Source organism: Calypte anna, chromosome 4 (assembly GCF_003957555.1).
Source record: "Calypte anna isolate BGI_N300 chromosome 4, bCalAnn1_v1.p, whole genome shotgun sequence".
In the NCBI taxonomy this organism is placed as follows: Eukaryota; Metazoa; Chordata; class Aves; order Apodiformes; family Trochilidae; genus Calypte; species Calypte anna.
The window spans coordinates 16,328,478-16,348,017 of record NC_044247.1 but is presented as its reverse complement, the minus strand read 5'-3'; the positions used below and the strand labels follow the sequence as shown (position 1 = coordinate 16,348,017).

The 19,540-nt window shown below is 63.3% G+C and overlaps 2 protein-coding genes across 6 annotated transcripts; one reads left to right on the top strand and one right to left on the bottom strand.

Moving 5' to 3' along the window:
- Nucleotides 1–1,122: 1,122 nt before the first annotated feature.
- Nucleotides 1,123–12,596, bottom strand: SHROOM4 (shroom family member 4). 5 transcript variants are annotated; one of them, XM_030448904.1, is made up of 11 exons: nucleotides 12,456–12,596; nucleotides 9,234–9,385; nucleotides 8,786–9,013; nucleotides 7,986–8,117; nucleotides 5,502–7,485; nucleotides 5,248–5,309; nucleotides 4,321–4,920; nucleotides 3,636–4,058; nucleotides 3,367–3,553; nucleotides 2,812–3,084; nucleotides 1,123–2,734 (listed from the first exon to the last, which is right to left on the bottom strand). In XM_030448904.1, exons 1-11 carry the CDS (start codon nucleotides 12,579–12,581, stop codon nucleotides 2,465–2,467), a joined length of 4,437 nt encoding a protein of 1,478 aa, XP_030304764.1. In that variant the 5' UTR covers nucleotides 12,582–12,596; the 3' UTR covers nucleotides 1,123–2,464. The 5 variants fall into 5 exon arrangements, with proteins under 5 accessions (XP_030304764.1, XP_030304765.1, XP_030304766.1 ...); XM_030448905.1 differs by lacking the exon at nucleotides 8,786–9,013; XM_030448906.1 differs by lacking the exon at nucleotides 8,786–9,013 and having other exon boundaries at nucleotides 5,502–7,443.
- A 2,867-nt stretch (nucleotides 12,597–15,463) lies between these two features.
- Nucleotides 15,464–17,103, top strand: BMP15 (bone morphogenetic protein 15). The gene is made up of 2 exons (XM_008500047.1): nucleotides 15,464–15,782; nucleotides 16,328–17,103. The coding sequence occupies exons 1-2, from the start codon at nucleotides 15,464–15,466 to the stop codon at nucleotides 17,101–17,103; spliced, it is 1,095 nt and encodes a 364-aa protein (XP_008498269.1).
- The last annotated feature ends 2,437 nt before the right edge of the window (nucleotides 17,104–19,540 follow it).

The window sequence follows — 19,540 nt, the reverse complement described above, 5'->3', positions numbered from 1 at the left end:
AGGCATGGGCAAGCACATGCACAGCTGCCACGCACATCTGTGTGTAGGCAGGCACGCATGAACAAGCGTGCGCATCCCAGGCGTGGGTCAGCATGTGTGGCACATCCATGCATTGATGTATGTGTGGGCATGGGTTAGCACACACACCTCCCCTGTGCACATACGTGTGCACCACTCACACGAGCGAAGGCGCACAGGTGGATGGCAGGGCCAAGCGTGCAGGCTGGCCACACATACGTGTGCACAAGCCCATGAGTGCATTGTCATGCTCAGCTCAGGCGTGGGCAAGCAGATGCACCACCTCCATGCAGCTGTATGTGCGTAGGGCCGTGTATAAGCACACGCACTGAATGTATCCACACACGCTCACCTCTGCGCACACTTGAGGGCGCACACAAGCCACATGAGACCACCATGTGCGCTGGCAGCCCAGGGATCCAACCATGCCCTGGCTGCATCACCTGCAGCTTCGCCAGCAGGTTGAGGGAGGGGACTTGCCCCTCTGCTCCACTCTGGTGGGACTCCCCGGAGCAACACATCCAACTTGGGGTTCCTCAGCACAGGGACGACACCGAGCTGCTGGAGCCGGTCCAGAGGAGGCCACGTAGATGGCCTGAGGGCTGGAACCCCTCTCCTCAAAGAAAGACTGAGAGAGTCAGTGTTCAGCCTGGAGAAGTGAAGGCTCTGAAAACACCTTAGGGTGGCCTTTCAATATAAAGAAAGATGGAGACAAGGACGATGATTTTAAGCTGGAAGAAGGTTAGATATTTAGAATGAATTCTTTCCTGTGAGGCTCACGAGATCCTGGCTCAGGTTGCCCGGATTAGCTGTGGCTGCCCCATCCCAGGCAGTGTTGAAGACCAGGTTGGATGGGGCTTGGAGCAACCTGGGCTGGTGGGAGGTGTTCCTGCCCATGGCAGGGGGTGGGACTGGGTGGCTTTAAGCTCCCTTCCCACCCAAACCAGTCTCTGCAGAGATGGCCATGATCCCAAATCTGCGTGCGCACACTCTCCCCCTTTCCTCCTCCCTTCTCCAAAGCCCACCCAGCCTCACGCGCGCCCCCCAGCCGCCCCACTTTCTGGGGACATACACGGGGACAAACGACACAAGACACAGCCTGGAGACAGCTGCGCAGCTGCTTCTGCTCCTTTAGTGTAAGAGAGGCAGAACGGCACAAGGCACGGATGGCTGTCACCCCCCCGGGGAGAATCACAGCTCCCATGCCCCCAGAGGGTAGAGTCTTTGGTCCTAATAGTGTCCCTTGGGGGTGGGGGACAATGAAGGGGACCCTGCTCCTGCCAGGCAGCATCCCAGATGTGGGATCTAGTGTTCAGTGGTCGGGGGAGGGGGGGGGGGACGGGCACAGAGGGGGAGCAGTAACTCAGAGGGAATGCTGTGGTGGCTCGGGTGCCACTTGCAGCCTGTGGGTGTGATGTTCAGCCGTGGCCAGCCCCAAAAGGGGCTGGGGCCCATCCTGCCTTCCCAAAACTCTTTGACCCCCTCCCAAGCTGCTGCTGGTTGCATGAAACCCCCGTGCAAAATCAACATCAAGGCACCTGCCTGTCCCTTGGGGGCAGATGAATAGTGCAGGGCTGCAGGGTGACCCAAGGTAAGGTCTAAGTGCTACCTGGGGCTGCTGTGGCAGAGAGGAAGGGGACAGGTACCCCGTTTCCTCTTCAGTGTGTTTTTTCCTCTGTTAATCCCTCCAAGTGCTGGGGGCAGAGGCTGGAAGTGAGGGCTAGAGGATGCTGGATCCCCACATCCACAGTAGTGGTGGCAGGGACTACCCACAGACCCCAGTCTACCACTCCTAGCACCCCATTCCCTTGCAAGACACCATCTTGGGGACACTCACCACAGTGTCCCCTGGGAGAGGGGTGCACAGCACCAACCTTGTCCCCCTGTGACGCCTGGGGGAGGTGGGGAATGGGTTAAGAATCCACTGGCCAGGGCCATTGTTTCGGACACAATGGAGAGGAAGAGGATGCCGGGCCTAAATTCCTCCAGCTCCCACCGGACAGATGGACTGAGCTGGACAAACAGACATGATGGAGAGTGAGGATGGTTTAACCCTTCCAGGTGCTGCGTGGGGATGTCTCAGGCCAGCTGGGAGGATGTTTAAGGCACATGGGCAGCACCAGCTGTGGGACAGGCACTGGCGATCCAGACCAGGTGGAGGGACCCCTGTGGGCACAGAAAGACCCGGGGCAGAGGTGGCAGGCTCTGGTCCTTGCTGGGCCACAGGGTGCTGTGTGGCTGCAGAGCCTGAGGCAGCTCTGTTGCATGACCTCCCCTGCCAGCACCAGGACAGGCACCCCCTCCTCTGCTTGGTAAACTGGAAAAATAAATAAAAGGCAGGGGCAAGACAGACGGACGGATTCAGACAGAGCCCCTGGGGGGCCGGGTCCACTTTGGCAGCATGCTGGGGCCACGGCCAGGGTCCCGGAGAGAGGCTGGGAGGGGGCTAGCAGCCCTTGGGGGCCTGGCCAAGGCTCTCATGCAAGCAGCGGAGCTGCTCCTGGCCCAGTTTGATCTTCTCCTCCAGCTCCCGCTGCTCAGCAATGAGGGCCGATTTCATCTTGACAAAGTGCTGGTAGTCCTGGAGGTGCTCGGCAGGTAGGTACCGTGCCACCATGGCACCCACCGCCTCTTCCCGCCGTCCCACGTGCTCCTTCAGCTCCTTGGCGTCCTCCAGCTGTGCCACCAGCAGTCGCTGCTTCTCCCGCAGGGCCACCTGCAGGCATAGATGGGGACCATTAGTGGGTGGTCCTGTGCCCCCACCCTGTGGGTGCTTCCCTACCCTGGGCCCACCTTGTCCTCGGCAGGGGCGTGTGGCCCCAGGCTGTTCAGGGCAGCCTCCACCCGGGCCAGGCGTCCAGAGAGGGAGAGCAGGAGGTTGACCACTTTGTCCAGGTCACCCACGAAGAGGCGGTATTTGTCGAACTCCCCTGGTGTGCAGAGGGCTTGCAGGCGGGCAGCCACGTCCTCACCCAACACCCCGTTGGCGTTGATGTCCTCCTGCAGCCCCCGCTGTGCCTCCCGCAGAACGGCCAGTTTGCGGCTCAGGCTCTCGATCAGCTGCAGCTGCCAGAAAGGTGTCAGGGGAAACTGGGCCACTCCGGGTATGTCACACTGCCCTGGGCCCCACACCCCACTAGCATCTGAAGAAGTCCCCTCAAGTCCCTGAAAGCACCCAGCAATGTCCCTGGTCCCTGTGAGCATCTGGCCACATCCCTAGTTCCCATGCAAGCAGCCAATAATGCCCCATCCCCTGAGAGTACCAGGAAATGCTCCTGCTCCCCACAAGCACCTGGTGACAGCAGTGGGAAACCCCAAGGGCATTGTGCCCACCAGTACCCTCTTTACCTTCTTTTCCAGCAGCTCACTGTCCATCTCCTCATCATCATCCTCCGAGCTCCCCTCCACCACCTCTGGCAGCTCCTTCACCTTGCTGAGCAGCTCAGCTTTGCCTCCTGCTGCACCGCAATACACCGGGTAGGAGGTGGAGCTGGCAGTGCTGGAGGGGGGTGGTGAGATGGGCTCAAAGCCCTGCCTGCGGGTACAGAGGTTCAGTGGCACAGAAGGCAGGGCACAGACTGTCCTTGGCCCAGTGCCCACTGTCTTACCAGCCCTACCTGTCCTGTGCCAGGACCTCCAGGCGCCAGTCGTGGTGAAAACGTTCCTGCCAGGCCTGCCTCTCCCCTGCCACCAGCAGCTCGCCCATCACTGCACTAGTGGTGCTGAGGGGGGCCGAGGGGTCCAGGATGGTGGCCAGAGAGCGGTCCCTGCCTGTCACATCCCACAGCAGCTCCTCCGAGTCCACACAGCGAGGCTGGGGCTGGGGCGCCGGGCAGCTCGCATCCTCCACTGCTCCAGAGCTGGGCTTGGGTGACTCCAGGATGGTGGAACTGGGGACACCACGCAGGGGAAGGGAGCGTTCACTCACCCTGCGCAGGCCAGCCCGGCCTCTCTTCTGGTTCTGGACAAGCCTTTGGGACTGCTCCTCCGTCTCCCAGGTGTGCTTTGCCTTCAGCTGCTCCTTCCCAGCCACTGCTGCCCTGCTGACACCCGCCCAGGGGCACCAAAGTCAGCTCTACTGACCACCCATGGGGAACAGGGCCACATAGAGCTGTGCCCACCCTAGGGAAAAGAGGTCAGGGGCACCTCCCACCCCAAGAAAACCCCACAGCCCTCCCCAAGGGGTGGATTAGGATGCTCTGATGCAGGGTTCAAAGGGCCATGTGGCCCTAAAAGCCACCCCATGCCCACCCAGGCTGTGCCTGCAGCCCCTGCTCCATCCCCCCATGTGGCAGCACTTGCCTGGAAATCTCGGCACTGCCAGCATCGAGCTCAGGCATCCTGCAGAGCGATGCAGCAGGCTCAGGTCGGGGCCAGGCATCCGGCAGGGTGGGAGTCCACGCGGCATGACCCCTGGACCGGCTCCCCTGATCCCTGGTGAGGCTCCGAGACCGCTCAAGCACAACATCAACAATGCTGCGGCTTGGCACCGGCGTGGCAGCGAAGGCAGAGCCATGGCCAGGACCTTCTGACAGGCGCTGGGACATCTGGCGCTGCCTGTACTTCTCCCAGTTTGGGGGAGGTGGGCGGGGGGGTGGAGGGCCCTTCTTTTTTGGGATGCCAGGAGGGTCTAGCTTGGCACAGAGAAGGTCCCTCTGGTCACGGGCCTGAGGACTGGCAGGCTCCAGGTTCAGGTGGCTCTCAGAGAAGGCTCTGCCCCGCAGTGGGCGGTGCAGGGGTTCCAGGGGACTCTCTGGAGAGCGGGCCAGGCGGTCACCATCCCATGAGAGGTCATGTGTGGATGTGGCCCGGTAGCAGGGAGGCCACTCTGTCTTGGCACTCTCAAAGCAGGGGCGGAAGGGGCCAAGCCTTGAGAAGCCCATTTGGTAGTGGGAGAGCTCGCTGGGAAGAGAAGACAAGAGAGGCACCCATCAATCCCATTCACCCCCAGCAGTTCATACCCACCCCAGCTGGCAAGAGGGCTCCTGGGTTCTCCCGATGCCCAAGCACTGGGGACAGGCCCCAAGAGATACCCCCAGCTCCCAGGGGATGGGTCAGCATCTCCTCGCACCCCTGGGCCCTGCCTGACAAAGGTGACAATCAGCTGTGGCTGAGGCACCAAGGGAAGTGCTGTGTACATCTCCAGCCAAGGCCACAACAGTCCCCATCCCTCACTGGCAAAGGTCCTGGACAAATGGCACGCAGATCCTGGCACCCAGCACAGCTCACCTGATGGACTGGCTGGCTTTCCTGGTTATTGCTGGAGGTTCCCACTCATCTGGAGGAAATTCCTGGGTGGGGGAAGGAGAGGCAGTGTCAGGATCCCCCTTCCCTGCAGCCCCTGACCCATCCCCATCCAGGCACAGGACATATGTAGGGGCCCTCCCGGGAAAAGTAACCCCCTTCCAACCCAGGGCCATGCTCCAGGGGTGCAGGGTGGTGCCAGTGCTACACCCTGGCAGGGTCCCAGGGGGCTCACTCACCGTGGCAAAAGCTCTCCGGGGGCCCCAGGTGTCGCTCTCCTCCCGGCCAGGGCAGGGGGCCGGGCAGCAGCAGTCAGGGCAGCGTGCCCAGGGCTGGGGGTGGCAATGGCAGGCATGGCTGCGGGGAAGCAGCGGGAGGCACACATCCCCTCCACAGTAGTGGCAGGATTCAGAGTGCAGGGGACCCCTATAGGGGTAGGAGAAGCCCCGCCGGTACTCCATCTCCCCTGGCCTCCCCGGTGGCTTGTAGCAGGGGGGCTGCTCCCGGCAGCATTCTGTGTAGGGGCTGGCAGAGCCAGGGCGGCCAGGTGAGGGAGAGCCATAGGGCTGGTCCACGGAGAGGTGGCGGGCATCCCGGCGCTGGGGACCAGGGGGTTGGAAGGCACCAGGATCACCTGCCGGAGGCTTGCTGTGCTGGGGTGGTGCTGGCCGGCTGCTCTCCTCGAAGAAGCGACGGCGGTCAGCGAAGGGCAGGAGGACGGCCTCCTCGCTGCCCTGTGACGGGGAGCTGGGGGCTGCTGGCCCCTGGCTGTAGCCCTGCAGCTTGCCAGGGCTGGGTGAGCACTGCCGCTGCATCTTGTGCTCTGGGGACCAGTGCCAGCAGCCCCGGCCGGTTGGCACCGCCCTCTCAGGGGATGAGGGCCCTTTGGGGACAGGCAGCGGGTCAGGGGTGGGGATGCCCCGGTCCCCCGAGTGGCCGGGGCTCCTGCTGTCCTCACTCAGTGCAGGGCTGAGGCGCTCAGTTGGGGCACAGGGTCCCTCCACTGGCACGCTGGCCTCAGGGGGCTCATCTGCCTCCTCCACCGGCTCCTCACCCGGCAGCGGGGCACCCGGCCCCCGGCTCTTCTGCAGCTGAGCCTTGCGCCGCTGGATCTCGTTGCGCAGGCTTGTGGCAAAGCGGTCACTGCGGCGGCGCATCTGAGCCGAACGGTGAGGAGGACCCCCAGCTCGCCGGACCCCCACCCGGCTCTCCTCCTCCGCTAGCCCCTCTGTGCCATGCGTCAGGCTGGAACTCTGCCCATCCTGCCCACCAGCCGGCTGGGGCTCCGGGCAGCAGTGGCAGGGTGGCAGGCGACGGCACGGCTCCGGGCAGAGCGGAGCCTCCTGGGTGGCCCCTGCAGACTCCAGTCGGCTGTCCTCAGGGTGCAGAGGGGAAAGGGTCCAACAAGGCCCATCAGGGGCTGGAGAGGCTTGCTCACTGTCAGCACTCATCTGGAGGGAGCGGATCTGGGAGGCCAGCAGCTGCTCAGGAGCACTGTGCCGATGCAGCGTGTGGCCCTTGAGGGGTGAAAGCAGCGGGTTGTCACCCACCACCCCAGCATCAGGCACTCGGTGCACACTGCCATCTGGGTACAGCCGGTCACCAGGCTTCAAGCTCTCCCCCAGGAGTGGCTTGGATGGGCACCGGTCCTGGTGGGAGCTCAGCATGTAATACTGATCAGTAGAGAGACAGTCCTTGGTGGGGTATGATGCCGGCGTCCTCCCACCTGCTGCCTCTACCTCCCCATCTCTCTGGCAGAGGAAGGTGTCAGAGATCCACCGGCCCTTGGCATGCAGCATGTCCGTGGACACCAATGCCCGGCGCCTGTCCCCTCCACTAGCTGCCCGCAGGCTGTCCCTCCTGACAGGGGGCTGGGGAGGCACGGAAGCCCTCCAGACCTCAGGATGCCGGCTGAAGGGTGGCTCAGCCCCTGTGGTCAGGTAGCGCCCATCTGGGGGCTTGCTGGGCCCTTGGAGACCAGGGTCAATAGAGGCAGCCTCCTCAGGGCGGAGGGAGAGGGCGCAGTCAGAGGCGATGGAGCTGGCAGAGAAGGAGCTGTACGCCGAGTCTCGCTTTCTGTGATACATGCCCTGGTCAACGGGTGAGGGGTCCCCTTCATAGTAGGCCTGGCCAGGCTGGTCCAGGCTCTCCATGCTCCCGATGGAGCTGCTCCGATCAGTGCTGCAGTGCCGGGACAGCGGGTTCCACTGCAGGGACAGCTCACTGCCACCCGGCCCCACACCGGTGTTAGGGGTGTTGACTGCCCCCCACCCAGCTCCCCACCAGCCCCTCCAATGGACACAAGATCTGGGGAGCCAACACTCCCCACCACACACACCACTTGCTGACACCCAGGGGCACAGCCCTATCCTGCCCCTCACTCACTGGCTTGTGGCAGCACCCAGGCTGCCTGGGGAAGCAGACATGGGGACACAAGGCATGTGTGGCACCAGGCATTCAGGACCTGCCTGCTCTGGCAGGGGGGCACTGGGACTCTGGCAGCTCCCAGCCGGCTAGGGCAGAGCCACCGCCCCTTCCTGCCGGGATCCGCAAGTAAACAGGCAGAAGAAAGCCAGGGAAAAGGGCAGCAGGACAAGAGGGATGCCCAGCAGTGTCATGGGGCAAGCAAGAATCCACCCCACTACTCCCACCCTGACCCAAGTGGGTGCCCCGTCTGCTCCCTCCCACTGTGTGGTCTCATGGGTGCCCCGTGGGGATCTCACCTGGCATCACACCCCGAGGGCCAGGAGAGGCTGAAGGCATCGGCGGGGCAGTGCATAGAGGGGACGTCGGGCCGGTTTTCGGTGAGCTTGGCCACGTGCCAGGAATGGGGCCGGAGGACGGGCACACTCCTCCTGCCAAGAGCAACAGTGGGAGAGGACAAGAATGGGGAGGAAGCCAGGCCGAGGAACCGGGACTGAAGTCACTTCCTACGGGGCTTCCTGTCCCCCAGGCCAGCTCCCGCCCGAGAAGGACAGCGGCATGGAGGGTCTAGCCCCGACAGCACCTGGCGTCAGGTTCCCCCCCACTGCGGGGTCTGCCTTCCCTGAAGCATCCCCACTGCCAGCATCTACAGGTGACCAAGGACACGGCCGCAGTGCATCTTTCAGGCAGGGTCCCAGGAGGGCAGGGGTCCCACCCAGGACTGGACTGGCTCCATCAGCATGCCAAAGGACCCTGGGGATACATCTGTGTCCCCACTGCAAGCCTGACATTTCCTCTTTGTTCCTTGGTCCCTCAGCATCTGCAGCAAGCACTGGGTGCATCACGTCCCCAGGGAGAAGCCCTGTGCCATGCCCCATCCCACGCTGTCCTAGGCTCCTGTGTGGGTCTCCAGTCCCCCCAGCACACACAGACAGCGATGCCCAGTGCACCACACAGACATACAGACAGATGCCACCTCCTGTACCCTTCAAGTGCCTGGTGCTGCCCCAGCATCCACCAGGTGGGCAGAGAGGGTGGCAAGGATTGAGCTGCAGGGTCAGCTACAGGGGTCCCTCCCCCCCAGAGTCCCCAGACTCACCATGGATGATGTTGAGCCCCGGCACAGCACTGTGGCAGCCCTGCCCCATGGGCAGAGCCCTGCACCACCCCAGCCCTGGGTTTTATCCAGAGCTGGAGCCCAGTCAGGATGCAGCCAGGGAGTGGATGTGGGTCGGGGGGGACGGGGACTGCAGGACCTGGCCCTGCCTCTGTTTCCTTTCCCAGGCAGGCAGCAGGCAGGCAGGCAGGAAGGGAGAGGAGCGGCCACCTAGAGGATACCGCCCAGCAAGGGGGTGGCGAGCCTGCCACACTGCTCCAGCTCTACAGAGGGACCCCCACCTGCCACTGGGTGTTGCCAGCCATGTTGGGGCTCTCTCCCCCCACCCAGCACAGGCCACAGCCAGGCTCCTGCCAGTCCCCCAGGCAGATGAAGCCCACTGGCCTTGGCACCACTGCCCCCTTGCCCCTCCACCCGCAATGCTGCCAACCTGCGGACGATCATCTTCAGGGTGCGGTAGGAGCCCTTGATGAGGATAAGGGCCTCCTGGCGGGACCCGTACAGCGGTGTCCCGCTGATGTTCACCAGCTCATCACCCGGCTGCAGCCGGCGAGACAGTGCAGCCTTGCCCCCGTCCTCCACCTGGGTGACAAACAGGGGCATCAGGGCCGGCACAGCCCCCCAGAACACCTCTGAGGGTGTGCCAATGCTGCCAGGCACCAGAGGAGAAAGAGGTTTCTGAAAGGGGGTGCCTGCACCCGAGGCACCCCAGAAGGATCTCTGGCACTGAGCTCCCCCCCTGCCCTGGTCACATGAATTTCTGAGCAAGGAAAGGGCATCGAGGATAGGGGGAGAAGAAAAATGTCCCATCCCAGCAGATTCCCCCGCAGGCGCGGGCAGCACAAGGGCCCTTTGTCCAGCACAGATGCCAGCCCCCCACCACAGTTTCCAGCCCATCAGCTCTGGTTGGACACCCATGGTTTTTTATATGCCCAAAGGATGCCTTCATAGAGTGTTTGCCCAGGGCAGCCAACATCAGGGGAAGGACCAAGCTGTGCCTGTCACAGGCATGCACCTAACCCTGTCCTGGCACCCACAGCTGAAGTAAGCCTGGTACCCCATACTGCCACAGCTTGGAGGATGCCAGACCATGGTGCTCACGGTGTGGAAGACCCACAGCCTTTGTCCTCTGTCTCAGGAGGTAGGTGTAGCACAAACAGCCCCGCAATGGGCAGTGCCCAGCCAGGACAGGCAGAGCACCTGATGCTGGCACTCATTTCCACCCATCCTGCTGCTCTGGACGGCTGGAGATTGCCATGCCCAGCCCCTCACACCACATGAGCCCAGCTGCATGGTGTCAGTGGCAGGGGTCATGCAGGCTCATGGGGAAGTACCTGGGGTGCCCATGCCCAGTACAGATGTGGAGCCTGACCTGGCTGCACCCCACAGCAATCTGCAGGGTAACAAGCAAAGCTGGCCTGGCCCTGTGCTGGGGCTCCTTTGCCCACCCTGCCCATGGGCTCCTAACCTTGTCCTGCCACTCCCAGACAAGCAGAGAAACAAGCTCTGCCCACAGTGTCCTCGGCAGCACCTCAGCAACCAGCCTGGGCAGCAGCCAGGACCTGAGGCTGGGGGTCACCCGCAGCTCCCTAGCAGGCCAGGCACTGTACATGTGGCACTGGGTCCCCCTTTCCAGCCCTGGTGCTAGGCAGGGTTTAGGGGGCATCCCCCTGCCCATGGACAACACAGCACTTGGAGAGCCAGCAGAGGCAGCCAGGCCCCCTGCCCAGCCTGGCACTGCCCCATGGCTCCCAGTCCCACCATACCCTTGCTGAAACACCTGGGTTTACCCCCCATCCCCTTATAGGTCCAGCAGAGCACGCAGGCAGGGCAGGTGGCACCTTCACCCTGTCCTCTGCTTGCCCACATGCCCACCCCATCCTGCCCGCTGTGGCAAGACAGCTGAGTCAGTGATGACGGGCATGTGTCCCCCCACCAAGTGCAGTACACAACACAGCCAGAGTTGCACCCATGTCTGGGCCACTACATGTGCTGGGATGGACATGCATAAGCCCTGGCATTGCTCACCAGGAGCTAAATCTGGCACAAACAGTCCTTTGTTCTGCCTTCACCACCACTGAACTCAGCACTGGCAGACAAACTTCACTGCCTATTGCCTGGCCCGGACAGGACAGTCCTGGGCACTTCCCTGACACCTTCCCTGGTGTTCACGCTGGGCCTTAATGGTGGGCACCAGCTGGCTCACAGGAGTATCTGCCTGCACCCGGAGACACTTGTCTTAGAAAAAATCACAGCTTTGCCCGAGCTGTGCCCACCCTGCCCCAAGCAGACTTCCCTTCTTGCCCTTGACATACCCGGGGGGGGGATGTGCCAAGTGAAGAAACTCGCCAGCCCCACTGTGGGACTCTTGCCACAGGAAAGGATCTTGCCAGGGGCCAAACTATCTCACCGAGCCCTGGGCCCCCCGCCCCGCAGACGGGGTCCACCCCCTCTCCATACGGGCCGGCACGCACACACTTGGGCCGGCCGCGGCGGAGAGGGCGCCCCGGGGGACCCTCCCCTGAATGCACAGAACGCTGGAACAAGCCCCCTTTGTCTGCAGAGCACACGCGGCGGCGGCGGCCCGGCCGGGGGAGCGGCGGGGCCGGCACCCCAGGCTCGCAAGGACCCTCCCCCGCTCATTCTCAGCAGCGGCGGGGAACGTCCTCTGACCCTCACCCCCTCCTCTAGCAGTCGGCGGACCCACCGGGACTCGAGCCCCGAAGCCCAGCAACGAGTCGGAGGCCCCCCCGCCCGCCGGCGGTGCCAGCCTGGGGCGCAGGGCTGGGACCGGAGCCACTTTTCCAGCTCCCCCAGCCAGACCACGCTGCCCGCGTCCCTGCGCAGGGCGTGGAGGGCCCCGGGGGACAGCCAGCCCGGCTCGGGGCAGGGAGGCAGCCCCGAGGCTTCGGCGCAGCCCGGCCCGCCGGCACCCTGGCCCCCGCAGGATGGTGGCAGCGGGCGGGCGGGCGGGCATCCAAACCGCCCGGCTCCGCGGGGGACAGGGTGCCGGGGTACCCCCAGCTGCTGCCCGGCTACCGGCGGGTCTCCCAGCAGGGCGATGCCGCGGTGGAAATCGGTGACCTCCTGCGCGGCGGGACGTCGAAGGGCCCCACCCTGGCTCTCCCCGCTCCCAGCTGCAGAAGGGACCCTGCGGCCCGGTCCCGACACCATCCCCTGTCCCAGGCACGGCATGGCCCCAGCAATTCGGGGGCGATGGGATGGGACTCAGCTCCTGTTCTCCCGCCGTGGCCCCCAACGTCACGGCAGTGCCCGACCTCGGGGATTCCGCGGGCGCGGCACCCAGGGTGGGCACACGAAGGGAGACTGCTCCCCCCACCCCTGCTGCGCTCCGCGGGACGTGACCGGGGGGGGGCGTGGGGGCCGCCGCCGCCGCCCCCGCCCCCAGCCCAACGGATGTGCCGGAGGAATTTCTTCCTGCCGCCGGGCCCCGGCTTTCCCCCCCGCCCCGCGGCCCCCGCTCTCCCCCACCGCTCGAGGTGGCGGGTCGTGGCGAGACGTGGGTGACTGCCACGGCCCCGCCCCGCGCAGGAACAGGCGACCCTTCGCCCGGGGCTCCCCCCGCACCCGCCGCGCTCCGACGGGGCCCCGGGCTGGGGCATCACGCGGGACCGCGCCCGTCGGCGCCCACCTTGGAGACGATGAGGGGCTCGCCGTGCTCCAGCCCTCCGCGCAGCGTGAAGCCCCAGGGTGCGCCCCCCTGCAGCTGCACATGCACGTACTGGGGGGCGCAGGGCCGGCCGTCGGCCCGCTCCATGGCCACTACCGCCCCATCCCGGCCCGGCCCGGCTCGGCCCGGCCCCGCACCGCGGAGGAAATGACACCCCCGCCCGCCCGCGCTAAACGGCGCGGATCCGAGGGCGGGGCCGGGCCGGCACCGGGACTGCTCACTGCGCCAATGGGGCGCGGGGGGACGGCGGCGAGCGGCACGGCTCGACTCGGCTTGCTACAGCTCGCTATGGCACTGCTTGGCACAAGTCGGCATGCCGTGGCAGAGCTTGGCTCAGTCAGGCACGGCATGGCACAATTCTGCACAGATCGTAGCACAGCTTGGCACGGCTCAGCTCGTAGCATGGCTCATTACATGGTGGGACAGCACAGCACCATGCTACTCAACTCAGGTTGTCTTGGCACAGCTCGTCGGCCCAGTGATCTGCACTGATGAGCTGAATGGCTCATCCTGGCATGGCCCAGACGGAGTGGTTCAACTCAGTCTGGCTCAGCCCAGTGTGGCATGACATGGAAGGCTGGCACAATCCGTTTAGCACATCACAGTTCAGCCCAGCATAGTTTCGCTCAACACAGCATGGAATGGCCCAGCATTATGTGGTGAGCATGGTCCAGCACAACTCAGCTCACCATGACATGACACAGGGATGGCATGGTTCAGCTCAGTACAGCATGGCACAGCCAGGGACCTGACTTGTTTTGCCTCCACTGGGCCTGGCCCAGTTTCACTCAGTGAAAGGCTGACCAAGACAAGAAAAGCTGGTGTGGCCTGGCTCAGCATACCATGTCCTGGCCTGGCTTAACTTTGCCTGTTACCCTTCAGCACAGCATAACCCAGTTTGGCCCAGTACAGTATGGTGCTGCCAGAGATAGGCACCATTAGTGCCAGCTCAGCCTGGCACAGCTCAGTTTGGCAGTGCTCAGGCAGGTGTGAGGGGGCCTGCTCGGGTGTCATGGAGATGATAAGCACCCCCACAGCTCCCTGGTGTGGAGGGGTCCCCAGGCATGCCGCCCCAGGCAACCACGCTGGTACCCTGAGTCCCGCTGCCCCTGGGCCAGCATGTGCTGCCGACTCCTTCCTGTCCCTGCCCCTTCCAGCCTCCACCGGTGTCCTCCCGGGAACCCCGGGGCGTGCGTTGCAGTATGGCCGTGATTCACGCCCACTTTTCCCCACCCCAGGTCCCGGAGGGGTTGCTGTGTGCCTTTGGGGAAAGTGAGGCAGGGGAAGGAGGTGGCGGGTAGCAGCTGGGTGCGGTGCGAGTGGATCGGCGCTGGTTCCCGGGGGAGCCCGTAGTACCGCTCCTCCCCTTCCCGCCCGGGGCCCAGCTCTTACTCATCTCCTTCCCAGACAGCGCAGCTGCCCCGGAGGGCAGCCCCAGCTGTCCGAAGGCTGGATGGGCTCAGTGCTGCGGCACGGGAGGGTGCTTGATGTGCCGGGCTGGCGAGCTGCACCCGAGGCTGCTCAGCCCCAGCGTAGGGAGGGTCCCTCGAGTTTTTCTGGGCAGCCCCTGTCCACCGGCGCCTGCTTTGAGCCATTGCCAGCTCATGAGCCTTGTCCTTGTGCCGAAAGTGTTCCAGGGCATGGGGGTGGGATGATCCCCCCCGGGCTGCTCATGTCTCTGGAATCCACTCAGCAGTGATGCATGCACATCCTACCCCCACCACAGCCTCGACACGTCCACCTCTGGCCCGACTCCTCTCCCTGTTGCCTTGCCTCCCCCTTGCTGTGCCCCCTACTCGTAGCCGGCCCCTGACATGCCCAGACTTTTCCCATCCTCCACAGGTCTCGGCTGCCCCTGTGCCCTTTCCCGAATCAGTAACCAGGGCTGCCTGGCCAGGCATGAGGGTTCTGCGCCCTGGCTCATCACGTGGCCTCACACCCCATTAAGCACCGCACCCCCCTCCCCCGGCACCCTCCATATCGCCTCCAAGCCCCTACAGCAGCGCCGGGCTGGCATGGGGAAGGGTGGGTGGGCAGCACCCAGGGCAGGGCAGGCACCAGCACACACCCCCGGCTCCCCCGATGTCCCTGTGCCTGCACTGGTGGCTACTAACCTGAGAGTCCAACCCCCCCCCCCCACGCCCACCCCTCCCTTCTGCTGGGCACTGCCTGGAGCAAGCACCACACAGCCATGCAGTGGCACCAGGGCTAGGGGCAACGCCCCATGTAAAGGCAATGGCTTATGCCATTGGGAAGGTGGGCATCACCGTCACAATCTCTTGGCCTTGGCCAGGTGATGGGACAACCAAGCCTGGCAAACTGTAGGCATGGTGATGCATGTGGCATGTGTGCACTCAGCATGCCGGGGCCCTGCTGCCCACCCACGTGCCTCCGTGCCACGGTCCCTGGGATTGACACCCATCTCTCAGCTGGGTAAAGTGAGGCAGTGAGGTGTTTGGCTGTACCGCAGGGTCGGGCTGGAAGCAAACCCCCAGAGTCTGTGCCAGCTCTGGGAGGCTCCTGGCCCTTTAAACCGTGATTGAGGCCGTGCCTTTAAAATAGGCTCTGGGGGCGGGACCCCTAACCCTGCAGGAGGAGGCTGGCCAGGAGCAGGTGGGCTGAGCGAGCTGGTTCCTTCCACTACTCCACCCCTACCCCGGCATCTTTACAGTCCCTGTAGCCAGGCTTCTTGGCTGGCTGGCTTTGTCTCGCTCTGGGTTTTAATCTGGAATTTTCACCCTTTTCTGTGTACGGAGCCCCTCATCTTTCTGTTCCTGTGCAAAACTGAAGCAGCTGGCATGGTTGTCCAGGCTTGATAGCAGCTAGCAGCACCCTGGGGTCTCCTTTTGTTGGTGCCTTCGACCAGCTCTGCCTATCTAGGGAGAAGTATGGCTGCAGGCTCCTCTTAATCCTACTGCCGGCCAGCCCCACCTTGCCCTCCTCACCCGCCCGCCCCCCTTGCACCTATCATGGCTTTGCTCCATCCCTTCACCAGCCTCCTGCTCCTCCTCGCTGTGCCCCTTTTGTGGGCTGCAATCCAGTCCCCGCTGCCCCCCAGCTCCCTGCCTGCCGCCGCCCCGCTGCCCCTCCTGCAGGTCCTGCAAGTGCGGGCACCGGGCAGCCGGGGCTGGCGAGCGGGGCCAGTGGGCGGACAGCCCCTGCGCTACATGCTGAACCTGTACCGGCGAGCGGCCGACCGGGAGGGGCGGCCCCGCCACGGCCGCAGCCTGGGCACCAATACTGTCCGCCTGGTCCGGGCCACTTCCCACGGGGGTCATCCCTGGGCAGGTAAGGAGCAGGCAGGTACCGAGGGAGTACCTGCTTAAGTTGGGCGTAAGTTGAGTTGGTGGGGTGAGCTTGAGCCTTGGAGGGGGGCTAGGGTGTGGGTGTCTCTGCGTGTGTGTGTGTGTCTGTCTCTGCGTACCTTATTCCCCCTCCTTGCAACAGCCCAGCTGGGACTGACATCCTGCCCTTGGCCATGGGGTCCTCCTGGGCAGGGGTCCCAGTCTCTCCCTGCCCCAGGGGTGAGATGGTCAAGGGCATCACTGGCCCCACATTCATGCTTCACTTCCCATTTTGGCTGATGCTGTGCCAGGCCAGGGGTGTTGGGCAGGGTGTTCCAGTTGCTCTTTGTCTTTCCCCCTGCTGCTGAGCCATGGCACATGGCTGCTGCTTGCCAAAGCTGCCACCTCATGCTAGTGCATGTGGCAGTTCTGGGCTTCGAGGGTAGTGATGCTGTGCCTTGAGGGCTACATCAGCACCTGGGGAGAGGGCTGTGCTGGTGCAGTGCCTGCTATGCCTACCGGGAGGCACTGACTACTGCTTCCCCACAGGTCGCTGGTACTTGCAGCCACTCACCTACCACCTGGAGGGCCAGCCAGAGGCCGAGCACCTCCTCCGAGCCACTGTGGTCTACCTGCCCAACCTGCCACTGGCCCACGGTCACCTCCTCTGTGCCCTGGAGCTGGTAGCCACCAGTGAGGCACGTGGGGCACTGCTCAGCCCTACCTCCCACCCCCGCCGTGGCTGGGCCGAAGCAGATGTCACCCCGTACGTGGTGCTGGGAAATGGCAGTGTAGGCAGCCTGGCACTGCGGCATATCTGTGTGCACGCCAGCCGGGCGGGGGACCGTGATGCCCCGTTGACACCCAGCCAGCCCTTCCTTCTCCTCTACCTCAATGACACCCGAGCTGGGCTGGCACCTCCAGCAGCAGAGTCCTACCGTCATCGGCGTGACACGGGGACTCTGGCCCATGACCTGCCTGGCTACCTGCGGGAGCAGGGAAGGGAGAAGAGTGACTGCTCTCTGCGGCCCTTCCCAGTCAGCTTTGCCCAGCTGGGCTGGGACCACTGGATCATCGCTCCCCACCGCTACAACCCACGCTACTGCAAGGGGGCCTGTCCCCGCCTGCTCCGCTATGACTACCACTCACCCAACCACGCCGTGGTGCAGAGCTTTGTCCATCAGCTGGTGGATGCCAATGTGCCCCGGCCCTCTTGTGTCCCCTACCGCTACAGCCCCATCAGTGTCCTCATGATCGAGCGTGACGGTGGCATCCTCTACAAGGAGTACGAGAACATGATCGCAGAGTCCTGCACGTGCCGGTAATGCCCACTGCCCTGGCTCTGCCTGTCCCTGCTGGGTCTGGACTTGTCCTGCCTGGGCTTGGTGGGCTTGTTGCCCCTCCCTGCACAGCACTGCTCTACGGGAAGGTTTTACAATGGCAGTTTTATGTAAATTGTAGGTTTTTAAAGGCAGGAGCCTGTGCTGGGGCAGTTGTCCCATGGCATCTGTCCTTCCTGCAGCCCCACAGCCGCTGCCTGATTTTTGGGGGGCAGGGAGGGTTTGGCCCAATGCTTCTAGAGAAGAGCTGCATTCATGCACTGGAACACAAAGCTCTCAGGAGGTGTCTGGGAGTCTCCTGGTCGAGCCAGAGCAGGAAGGACAAGCAGTCCAGGTGTCTTTGTGCTTGGTACCAAGCTGTCAGTATCAGTGGCAACCCCGTCTATGGGGCTCCTTCCCTGCTCACATGCACCCCATCCTGTCTAATCCCAGCTGCACTGGCATCTCATGGGGCTGAAAACTGTGTTGGGGGAGGTGGGAAAAGCCCCTCTTCTCTCCTCTCCTGCACTTCTGCTATGGGGGGATGTGAAAACAGGAGGGACCTGAACTGCCAGCTCTGCTCCCAGTACTGGGGGTCAGGCAGCTGCCTGTACTGGGCTCTGACTTCCTCCTGCTTCCTCTGACACCCTTGTCCTTCACCTCTGTGTCTTTCCCTATAGCAGGGCAGGGTTCTCACCCTATCCCAGGGGTCAGACCCCCGTATGAATATCCTTTTTCTTTCTTGAACACTTGCTGTCCCATGGGGCTTGGGCTCTGCAGAGCTCCTGGCCTGTACCTGCTCCTGGAGGGGTCGGCCCCCCTCCCAGCACCCCTGCCATTGGCTTTCCTCTATTTATTGATGATGATGTAAATAAATAAATTGATGGATTTTGCTAAAGACCATTTTGGCTGTTCTTGTTCTCCCCCCGAGATGCAGTGAGCATCTCCTGGGACAGCTGACATAGACTGCAACACTATGCAGCCCCGATTGTTCTTATTCTGGAGGGGATGGGTGCTGTTCCCTTTTGTGTGCAAGGGGTAAATTCCAACAGGAGCTGGGAGAAGAGGGACCACAGGTCTGGAGCACAGACCTCCCCTGGGGCAGGGGGGACCAGGTGTGGTTGTAGGCAACTACCTCAGTGGGTCTGGGGACAAGAGATGCCCCCACATGCTTCTGTTTGGGGCAGCTGCTGGGATACCATGAGATCTCTCTGTCTTTGTCTGTCCTGGCATTTGGCAGCCAGGATTATTTTGGGAAGATGTCTGCAGATGAATTTGCCTGTTCCTGGGCAAGATGCTCTGTGTTTGCAAAGCTGGGACAAAGTTCCATTTTGAGCAGCCAGGCATGGTTGCCAGCTGTAATATTTGTCCCTACTGCTTGGTGACACTGCCACCTTACACCTGGAAACTGCCACTACTTCTTGTATTTTTGCCTCACCGCACTTACCCCATCTGCTATTGCTGGTCCAGGCTCTGTGCGGATGTTCCAGCCCTTCCTGTGGGTGTTTGCCATGGGGCAGGGTGCTGCCAGCCCCCATCTCTCCCTAACCCACCTGCCCCAAACTTTCCTTCCCATCTTGTCAGACCTAGAAGCTTCAGAGCCCTAGGCTCCGCTCCCACCCCTTGTCCTGAGTTGGCCGCATCCTGGCCACTTCCAGCCAGGAGGCTGTGCATAGGGAAGCAGCTGCTATTTTAGAACCTGGCAGACCTTCCCTGAGGGAAAGATTTTTCCCTTGTCAATCATTAAGTGTGTGGTGTTGACTCATCCAGCCAAGTGATGATGAAAGGGATGGGAGCTGGACACGTTTCCACCCCTGGACACTGCTGGATGCCAGGGGCAGCACCCCCACCCCAGCCCTCTGTGGGCACCTCTGGGGCCTGCTGGGCTCCTGGAGATGGAGGGGACTGGGGTTTGTCTGTCCTAGTCCTGTCTGTCCCAGTCCCAGGTGCTTCCAGGGGACCAGAGGAGCCGCAGTTCAGAGGAAGAGCTGCTGTCCCCGGCTGACCCTGGCACTGTGCCTGGTAAGCACCGAGGCTGCTAGGGCAGGTGTGGGGTGCGGGGGCCTGGTGCACGTCGGGGGGGCTCTTACTATGGGTCCCACAGCCCTGCGAGCCTCTCAGACACAGTCTGGAACCCCACTGGCACCAGCCCTGGGGCCAGCATCAGGAGCCCCAGCTCTGGGGACGTGCCCCCACTCAGCACTCTGGCAGGTGTTCTGACCTCTGGAGTGATACCGGGCATAGCACAGAGGCACTGGCTGTGGAGCTCACCCAGCTGTGGGGTGCAGCTGCCCCCCAGGCACGCTGCTGAGGCTGTAGCTAGAGGCAGACAGTGATGTCCAGGCAGAGGTTCTAGCAACCCCTATCCGGGGTGGAAGGTGGGTGACAAGGGGCTGTCCTGCCCCTCAAAGATATGTGCAGGGCCATGGCCTGGGAGGAGCAG

What these genes read in the sequence shown, in the direction of transcription:
- SHROOM4 (XM_030448904.1), bottom strand. Translation starts at nt 12,581, where the DNA reads ATGGAGCGGGCCGACGGCCGGCCCTGCGCCCCCCAGTACGTGCATGTG. An exon ending in CTGAAGATGATCGTCCGCAG is followed by an intron (nt 9,014 to 9,233) that starts GTTGGCAGCATT and finishes GGTATCCTCTAG; the next exon opens with GTGGCCGCTCCTCTCCCTTC. An exon ending in GAGGTCCTGGCACAGGACAG is followed by an intron (nt 3,554 to 3,635) that starts GTAGGGCTGGTA and finishes CTGTACCCGCAG; the next exon opens with GCAGGGCTTTGAGCCCATCT.
- BMP15 (XM_008500047.1), top strand. Translation starts at nt 15,464, where the DNA reads ATGGCTTTGCTCCATCCCTTCACCAGCCTCCTGCTCCTCCTCGCTGTG. An exon ending in CGGGGGTCATCCCTGGGCAG is followed by an intron (nt 15,783 to 16,327) that starts GTAAGGAGCAGG and finishes GCTTCCCCACAG; the next exon opens with GTCGCTGGTACTTGCAGCCA.